Here is a 9,829-nt window from a genome sequence, read left to right on the forward strand (position 1 = left end):
ATGGTCTTCGATGGGAGAGTTAGGGGATTAGAGGGATGATCTTCGATGGGAAAGTTGGGAATTAGAGGGATGGTCTTCGATGGGAGAGTTGGGATGAGAGGAATGGTTTTCGATGGATGAGTTAGGGGATGAGAGGAATGGCCTTCAGTGGGACAATTAGGGGACTAGAAGGATGGCTAACAATGGGAACCAGGGGACTAGTGGGCCGTGCTGCATGCTGCAGGAAAGATGTTGAATTTTTGGAGGGAGGCTACAAAAGGAACACAATGCTTGTTCTGGAACTCGTTCCTGAACTAAGAGGATTGTATTATGAGGTAGAGATGAGGCGGAGCTTGGCTCCCTTTTCATTATTCCCAAAGAGGTAACATGTTATTTTAGGAATCTATTAGCAAAGTAAAGAAGGTTCCTTCCCTTGACTGGCAGCAGTTACTGAGTCAGACACACTCTGTTCTCCGACCTTTAATGTTTCCCAATCTGTCTTCACACATTGATGTTATATCTGGGAGCATTTGGTGCAGTTTCATGTCAAGGAGGGAAAAGATCTAGTGCAGGTATGGATTAAGAATGAAATGGATTTCTGAGTGCTTGTCATATCCCCCACCCCTCATGATCAATGTGCAACGTTTAACGGACTTATGTCAGTGATGTAACACGCGTGTAACAGCCTCATGCTAAGCTGAAACAAGTACATAATAACCCTGTAATATGCAAATTGTTGGCTCAGGCTGGCAGGACTGTAAAATTCCTGACCAATAGGTCTAAATTAAGTCGCTTGGTAGGACAGATATGTGCTGTAGAAGCTTTTCCTCTTGCATTCATCAGGGCAGATGCAAGAATACCAAATTTCAAAGGGAGCAACAGAGTCGAATTGTCAACCATTTTCTCATGTGGTGCAAACTGTTGTGGAGATTTAGCTTTCTTGCAAATCTGCCCTGATGAGTGCAAGACAAAAAGCTTTGACCGGGGGTGTCTTTTTTTCTTCCAGCTAAATTCTAAATGGGCAATGAGTACGCCAGGGCCCTGGAACAGATGTGGACCGAGTGTGTGACAGTGTGTTACAGGCACGTAATGGGCATGTCGCCACTTCGTAGAAAGCAGGGCATGCGTGTGTAATAAGGCTGGAGTAAATAACTGAGCAGTTGTCTAGCAAATAGCGTTCCTTTACGAAGCGCAGGGTCTGTAAATGCAGTAAATACATGAAGGTGTCATGGGGACATCCAGAACGACGCGAACAAAGGCCCAAATCATTACCATATGCAACATTCTTGAAAACACTCCAGTCTGAATTGTGTAAAGTTAGTGGGTGTTGTTCGATTTCATTTCATTTTTGGACAGTAGTTGGTGCTTTGATGGACTAGCGGTGGATTTCTCACCCCTCCCCACACCTCAACTCCCCCTCCGGCCCCCCAGATACACAAAAATTGAAATCAAATGTGCTGTGTCGATGGTTTTTCTTTCACTTCAGGTCACAGAGGAATAGCATTCGTTGGCATGGGAAATGATTGAAAATGGTATGGGAATTAGAAGTGGATCAAGTGTGGTTCAGTTAGTTAGTGTGCGTTAGTTTTAGGAACCCGACCACACAGTCAGAAAATGTCCCCCGTTTGGATTCGGGCCTACAACTGGATGTTAAGTTTTCGGTGCTGCTATTGGCCTCCGGACTGGAGAACAGCAGTCCTGATTGTTCCCCAGTAATTTCTGCGGGGAAGCACGTGTGTATGGTCATCAAGTGAGAGCAGGAGGAGGGTGATGGGACATAAACAAGATGGCAGCCAGAGCGGAACCGCGCTATAATCAGGTTATTGTTTTACCTCTGCAGCAACAAGAGCAGGACCCAACGAACCTGTACATCTCCAACCTGCCGCTATCCATGGACGAGCAGGAGCTACAGAACATGCTCAAACCTTTTGGCCAGGTTATTTCGACCAGGATACTGCGGGATGCGAATGGCACCAGCCGAGGTGTCGGCTTTGCCAGGTGAGGATGGTTTGAACCAAACGTGTACGAGAGGCAATGGGGTTTGACTGCTTGTTGCTCCTGGCCCAGGCCTTCGCTTGAGAGGCCACATAAGGTCAGGTGACCAAAAGGTAGGTTTTAAGGAGTGTCTAAAAAAAAAGGAGAGAGATTAAGGGAAGAAGAAAATGAACCTGGGAAATGACTGTTACTGGTTTGAACTGGTGTTCCATTTAAGATATACAAGACCAGTTCGGACTAGTACTCGTTATTTTCCATGTTTTACTGGTTTTTGCTTCGGGGGTGGTGGGGGTGGGATTCCAGAGCCTGGGGCCTAGCCAGCTGAAGGTTGTTACGAGACCCTGGGCTAGTGCACGGTCAATTCCAGCTCCACTTGCCCCGGAGTCACAACACAGGTGAATTAACCAATCATTCAAAAAATATCCAAGGTCTTGCGCCCTTTGGTTGCCCAATAGTTACAGGCACCAGGTTTGTAAATGTTAACACAGTGGGGCGGCACAGTGGTTAGCACTAATACCTCATAGTGCCAGCGATCCGGGTTCGATTCCAGCCTCGGATGACTGTCTGTGTGGAGTCTGCACGTTCTCCCCGTGTCTGCGTGGGTTTCCTCCGGGTGCTCCGGTTTCCTCGCACAGTCCAAAGATGTGCAGGTTAGGTGGATTGGCCATGATAAATTGTCCCTTAGTGTCCAAAGATGTGCCGGCTAGGTGGATTGGCCATGTTAAATTGTCCCTTAGTGTCCAAAGATGTGCAGGTTAGGTGGATTGGCCATGATAAATTGTCCCTTAGTGTCCAAAGATGTGCAGGTTAGGTGGATTGGCCATGCTAAATTGTCCCTTAGTGTCCAAAGATGTGCAGGTTAGGTGGATTGGCCATGCTAAATTGTCCCTTAGTGTCCAAAGATGTGTAGGTTAGGTGGATTGGCCATGATAAATTGCCCCTTAGTGTCCAAAGATGTGCAGGTTAGGTGGATTGGCCATGATAAATTGTCCCTTAGTGTCCAAAGATGTGCAGGTTAGGTGGATTGACCATGATAAATTTTCCCTCAGTGTCCAAAGATGTGCAGGTTAGGTGATTGGCCATGTTAAATTGCCCTTAGTGTCCAAAGATGTGCAGGTTAGGTGGATTGACCATGATAAATTGCCCTTAGTGTCCAAAGATGTGCAGGTTAGGTGGATTGGCCATGATAAATTGCCCTTAGTGTCAAAAGATGTGCAGGTTAGGTGGATTGACCATGATAAATTGCCCTTAGTGTCCAAAGATGTGAAGGTTAGGTGGATTGGCCTTGCTAAATTGTCCCTTAGTGTCCAAAGATGTGCAGGTTGGGTGTATTGGTCATGCTAACTTTCCCCTTGGTGTCCAAAGATGTGTAGGTTAGGTGGATTGGCTATGCTAAATTGTCCCTTAGTGTCCAGGGTTGGGTTGGGTTGCCGGGGAGTGAGACGAGGGAGTGGGCCTGGGTGGGGTGCTCTTTTGGAGGGTCGGTGCAGACTCGATGAGCCGAATAGCCTCCTGTTGCACTGTAGTAGTACTATGGTTCCAATTGTAATGAAATACGCAATAAAGACAACTGGCTAACTAATATCTAATTCCTAATTCCCCACTTTAACCCCACCCTCGAAACACACACACACACACACACAAGACAGAAAAACACAGAGGGGGAGAAAGAGGTAAAAAATCATAAGTAAAAGGGAAAAAAGTTATTGGTTTTAGATGGTGGATTTTAGCACCTTGCTCCTCTTCAAACTTTGCTTTCAGTTCAAGGTTTGACTGCTGATTCATTCAGGTCTCTGTACAAAGAACAAAGAACAAAGAAATGTACAGCACAGGAACAGGCCCTTCGGCCCTCCAAGCCCGCGCCGACCATACTGCCCGACTAAACTACAATCTTCTACACTTCCTGGGTCCGTATCCTTCTATTCCCATCCTATTCATATATTTGTCAAGATGCCCCTTAAATGTCCCTATCGTCCCTGCTTCCACTACCTCCTCCGGTAGCGAGTTCCAGGCACCCACTACCCTCTGCGTAAAAAACTTGCCTCGTACATCTACTCTAAACCTTGCCCCTCTCACCTTAAACCTATGCCCCCTAGTAATTGACCCCTCTACCCTGGGGAAAAGCCTCTGACTATCCACTCTGTCTATGCCCCTCATAATTTTGTAGACCTCTATCAGGTCGCCCCTCAACCTCCTTCGTTCCAGAGAGAACAAACCGAGTTTATTCAATCGCTCCTCATAGCTTATGCCCTCCATACCAGGCAACATTCTGGTAAATCTCTTCTGCACCCTCTCTAAAGCCTCCACATCCTTCTGGTAGTGTGGCGACCAGAATTGAACACTATACTCCAAGTGTGGCCTAACTAAGGTCCTATACAGCTGCAACATGACTTGCCAATTCTTATACTCAATGCCCCGTCCAATGAAGGCAAGCATGCCGTATGCCTTCTTGACTACCTTCTCCACCTGTGTTGCCCCTTTCAATGACCTGTGGACCTGTACTCCTAGATCTCTTTGACTTTCAATACTCTTGAGGGTTCTACCATTTACTGTATATTCCCTACCTGCATTAGCCCTTCCAAAATGCATTACCTCACATTTGTCCGGATTAAACTCCATCTGCCATCTCTCCGCCCAAGTCTCCAGACAATCTAAATCCTGCTGTATCCTCAGACAGTCCTCATCGCTATCCGCAATTCCACCAACCTTTGTGTCGTCTGCAAACTTACTAATCAGACCAGTTACATTTTCCTCCAAATCATTTATATATACTACAAACAGCAAAGGTCCCAGCACTGATCCCTGTGGAACACCACTGGTCACAGCCCTCCAATTAGAAAAGCATCCCTCCATTGCTACCCTCTGCCTTCTATGGCCTAGCCAGTTCTGAATCCACCTTGCCAGCTCACCCCTGATCCCGTGTGACTTCACCTTTTGTACTAGTCTACCATGGGGGACCTTGTCAAAGGCCTTACTGAAGTCCATGTAGACAACATCCACTGCCCTACCTGCATCAATCATCTTAGTGACCTCCTCGAAAAACTCTATCAAGTTAGTGAGACACGACCTCCCCTTCACAAAACCGTGCTGCCTCTCACTAATACGTCCATTTGCTTCCAAATGGTTCTGGGGAGAGAGAGCAGGTCCTTGTCTTTGTTTGCAATGTGTAATGGTTCCCCTGCAGACTCAGTCATTCAGGTTCGCTACCGTTCAGGAATACAACACTCTCGGCCTTTCTGGAGAGGGAGAGAAAGCAGGACCTTGTCTTTCTGTGTCTGGGACTCAACTGCTCCCTCAGGTCTCTGAGAACCTGGCGGCCTTGTGGCGCAGTGATTAGCACTTCTGCCTCACGGCGCCGAGGACCCGGGTTCGATTCCGGCTCTGGGTCACTGTCCGTGTGGAGTTTGCACATTCTCCCCGTGTCTGCGTGGGTTTCACCCCCACAACCCAAAGATGTCCAGGGTAGGTGGATTGGCCACGCTAAATTGCCCTTTTTTGTACTTTAAATTTATGAAAAAATGTCTCTGAAAACCATCCCACTGGGATAAGATCCAATCACCAGCTGTTACCGGGCAGAGTACGGCCTTTTAGCCAATTCATTGACCACCAGCCAATCAATTGAACTGGCTCCCACCCTATCTCTCTCTCTCTCTCTCTGGTGCCGAACAGTCTGAAGCTCCCGTTCAAACCAGCCGAGATTAGCAAAGTTCTCTCCTGCAACTTCTGAATTCCGCATTCATTCTGCTGCTTGACTTAAAGACATAGGTCCATTAATTATCCATGGATCAAAACTGTTAACGGCAAAATAAAAGAAAGGGGAAATAGGGGAATAAACAGGATGGACCCTAACAAGGCGCTATCGCCAATGGTGCAAAGAAGGAGGGCAAATTTGGAGGATCACTGCAACCTCAGAGGTTTGTGGGGACTGGAGGAGAGGCTACAGAGATAGGTAGGGGGTGAAGCCAGGAAAGGATTTGAGAACCAGGATGAGACAAAGACATTGTCCGACTGGGAGCCAGTGGAGGTCAGCAAGCACAGGGGGTAATGGATGAACACTGTGTGGGTTCGGACACAGGACTGCGAGACTATGAGAGGGACAGGAAATTCAAGGCTGGGTGTACCCATATGATCAGGGCAGTTGAAGAGCAAACTAACCAAGGCCTGGAATTGATTTGAAGGTCTGCTCCCCCAGTGAGGGAAGGTGATTGATGGTGTACCTGGTTTCATGGTAATTTAGTGAGCAGGACAATGTTTGATTACGCAATAGCACCTCTCGCCACCTCCAGAAAAGGAGTTTGATTTTGAAACGGGACAGGCTGAGGATGTGTACAGCACACTGACTCCCCCTTGTGTTTGGACATGAACAATCTTTTCAACCACGGCATTCCAGCCCCGCATGAGGGATCTTTGTTGATCATTACATTTTCCAAAGAAAAAGTGCCCTATAGTAGGATTCCAGCTCCCTCGATGACCTAGTGGGTAAAGGATAGCCTAGTAATCATACTGAAGCTCATGGCCCGGTCTGAGAGTGGGTGTGTGTGAGTCTGTGTGTGAGTGCAAGTTCAGTGTTTGGTGTGTGTTTGTGTGTAATAATGTGTGTGGGGGGGGGGGTGTTCAGTGTGTGTGAGTGTGTTTGTGTGTGTGTGTTTATGTGTTTGTGTGTGTTTATGTGTGTGTGTGTTTATGTGTGTGTGTTTATGTGTGTGTGTTTATGTGTGTGTGTTTATGTGTGTGTGTGTTTATGTGTGTGTTTATGTGTGTGTGTGTTTATGTGTGTGTGTGTTTATGTGTGTGTGTATGTGTGTGTTTATATGTGTTTGTGTGTGTTTATGTGCGTGTGTTTATGTGCGTGTGTGTTGATGTGTGTGTGTGTGTTTGTGTGTGTATTTGTGTGTGTGTAAGTGTGTGTGTTTATGTGCGTGTGTGTTTGTGTGTGTGTTTATGTGTGTGTGTTTATGTGCGTGTGTTTATGTGTGTGTGTTTATGTGTGTGTGTATGTGTGTGTTTATGTGCGTGTGTTTATGTGCTTGTGTGTTTGTGTGTGTTTATGTGCGTGTGTGTGTTGATGTGTGTGTGTGTTTGTGTGTGTGTGTTTGTGTGTGTGTTTATGTGTGTGTGTGTTTATGTGTGTGTGTGTTTATGTGTGTGTGTGTTTATCTGTGTGTGTGTTTATCTGTGTGTGTGTTTATCTGTGTGTGTGTTGATTTGTGTGTGTGTGTGTGTTTATCTGTGTGTGTGTTTATCTGTGTGTGTGTTTGTGTGTGTGTTTATGTGTGTGTGTTTATGTGCGTGTGTTTATGTGTGTGTGTGTATGTGTGTGTTTATGTGCGTGTGTTTATGTGCGTGTGTGTTTGTGTGTGTTTATGTGCGTGTGTTTATGTGGGTGTGTGTGTGTTTATGTGTGTGTGTATGTGTGTTTATGTGCGTGTGTTTATGTGCATGTGTGTTTGTGTGTGTGTTTATGTGTGTGTTTATGTGTGTGTGTGTATGTGTGTGTTTATGTGCGTGTGTTTATGTGCGTGTGTGTTTGTGTGTGTTTATGTGCGTGTGTTTATGTGGGTGTGTGTGTGTTTATGTGTGTGTGTATGTGTTTATGTGCATGTGTGTTTGTGTGTGTGTTTATGTGCGTGTGTTTATGTGCATGTGTGTATGTGTGTGTTTATGTGTGTGTGTGTTTGTGCGTGTGTTTATGTGCGTGTTTATGTGCGTGTGTGTTTATGTGAGTGTGTGTTTGTGTGTGTGTTTATGTGCGTGTGTTTATGTGTGTGTGTGTGTGTTTATGTGTGTGTGTTTATGTGTGTGTGTGTGTTGATGTGTGTGTGTGTTGATGTGTGTGTGTGTTTGTGTGTGTGCTGTGTGTGTGTTTGTGTGTGTGTTGATGTGTGTGTGTGTGTGTGTGTGTGTGTGTGTTTATCTGTGTGTGTTTATCTGTGTGTATGTTTGTATCATACTGAAGCTCATGGCTCGGTCTGAGAGTGGGTGTGTGTGAGTCTGTGTGTGAGTGTAAGTTCAGTGTTTGGTGTGTGTTTGTGTGTAATAATGTGTGGGGGGGGGGTTCAGTGTGTGTGTGTGTGTTTATGTGTTTGTGTGTGTGTGTGTTTATGTGTGTGTGTGTTTATGTGTGTGTTTATGTGTGTGTGTTTATATGTGTGTGTTTATGTGTGTGTGTTTATATGTGTGTGTTTATGTGTGTGTATGTGTGTGTTTATGTGCGTGTGTTTATGTGTGTGTGTGTTTATGTTTGTGTGTGTGTTTATCTGTGTGTGTGTGTGTTTATGTGTGTGTGTATGTGTGTGTTTATGTGTGTGTGTGTTTATCTGTGTGTGTGTTTATCTGTGTGTGTGTTTATCTGTGTGTGTGTTTATCTGTGTGTGTGTTGATGTGTGTGTGTGTGTGTGTTTATCTGTGTGTGTGTTTGTGTGTGTGTTTATGTGTGTGTGTTTATGTGTGTGTGTTTATGTGCGTGTGTTTATGTGTGTGTGTTTATGTGCGTGTGTTTATGTGTGTGTGTATGTGTGTGTGTATGTGTGTGTTTATGTGCGTGTGTTTATGTGCGTGTGTGTTTGTGTGTGTTTATGTGCGTGTGTGTGTTGATGTGTGTGTGTGTTTGTGTGTGTGTGTTTGTGTGTGTGTTTATGTGTGTGTGTGTTTATGTGTGTGTGTGTTTATGTGTGTGTGTGTTTATCTGTGTGTGTGTTTATCTGTGTGTGTGTCTATCTGTGTGTGTTGATTTGTGTGTGTGTTTATCTGTGTGTGTGTTTATCTGTGTGTGTGTGTATGTGTGTGTTTATGTGCGTGTGTTTATGTGCGTGTGTGTTTGTGTGTGTTTATGTGCGTGTGTTTATGTGGGTGTGTGTGTGTTTATGTGTGTGTGTATGTGTGTTTATGTGCGTGTGTTTATGTGCATGTGTGTTTGTGTGTGTGTTTATGTGTGTGTGTGTGTATGTGTGTGTTTATGTGCGTGTGTTTATGTGCGTGTGTGTTTGTGTGTGTTTATGTGCGTGTGTTTATGTGGGTGTGTGTGTGTTTATGTGTGTGTGTATGTGTTTATGTGCATGTGTGTTTGTGTGTGTGTTTATGTGCGTGTGTTTATGTGCGTGTGTGTATGTGTGTGTTTATGTGTGTGTGTGTTTGTGCGTGTGTTTATGTGCGTGTTTATGTGCGTGTGTGTTTATGTGAGTGTGTGTTTGTGTGTGTGTTTATCTGTGTGTGTGTTTATCTGTGTGTGTGTTTATCTGTGTGTGTGTTGATTTGTGTGTGTGTGTGTGTTTATCTGTGTGTGTGTTTATCTGTGTGTGTGTTTGTGTGTGTGTTTATGTGCGTGTGTTTATGTGTGTGTGTGTATGTGTGTGTTTATGTGCGTGTGTTTATGTGCGTGTGTGTTTGTGTGTGTTTATGTGCGTGTGTTTATGTGGGTGTGTGTGTGTTTATGTGTGTGTGTATGTGTGTTTATGTGCGTGTGTTTATGTGCATGTGTGTTTGTGTGTGTGTTTATGTGTGTGTTCATGTGTGTGTGTGTATGTGTGTGTTTATGTGCGTGTGTTTATGTGCGTGTGTGTTTGTGTGTGTTTATGTGCGTGTGTTTATGTGGGTGTGTGTGTGTTTATGTGTGTGTGTATGTGTTTATGTGCATGTGTGTTTGTGTGTGTGTTTATGTGCGTGTGTTTATGTGCGTGTGTGTATGTGTGTGTTTATGTGTGTGTGTGTTTGTGCGTGTGTTTATGTGCGTGTTTATGTGCGTGTGTGTTTATGTGAGTGTGTGTTTGTGTGTGTGTTTATGTGCGTGTGTTTATGTGTGTGTGTGTTTATGTGTGTGTGTTTATGTGTGTGTGTGTTGATGTGTGTGTGTGTTTGT

The 9,829-nt window shown here is 45.0% G+C and overlaps 1 protein-coding gene across 6 annotated transcripts in view; it reads left to right on the forward strand.

The window, feature by feature from the left end:
- The window catches only part of LOC140405379 (RNA-binding motif, single-stranded-interacting protein 2-like), a 326,884-nt gene that overhangs the window by 271,754 nt on the left and 45,301 nt on the right, over positions 1-9,829 (forward strand). For all 6 annotated transcript variants that reach the window (XM_072493710.1, XM_072493706.1, XM_072493711.1 and 3 more), the window contains exon 5: positions 1,820-1,977. In XM_072493710.1, coding sequence (XP_072349811.1) covers positions 1,820-1,977 — 158 coding nt within the window. The remainder of the gene's footprint in view (positions 1-1,819; positions 1,978-9,829) is intronic.

Source organism: Scyliorhinus torazame, chromosome X (assembly GCF_047496885.1).
Source record: "Scyliorhinus torazame isolate Kashiwa2021f chromosome X, sScyTor2.1, whole genome shotgun sequence".
In the NCBI taxonomy this organism is placed as follows: domain Eukaryota; kingdom Metazoa; phylum Chordata; class Chondrichthyes; order Carcharhiniformes; family Scyliorhinidae; genus Scyliorhinus; species Scyliorhinus torazame.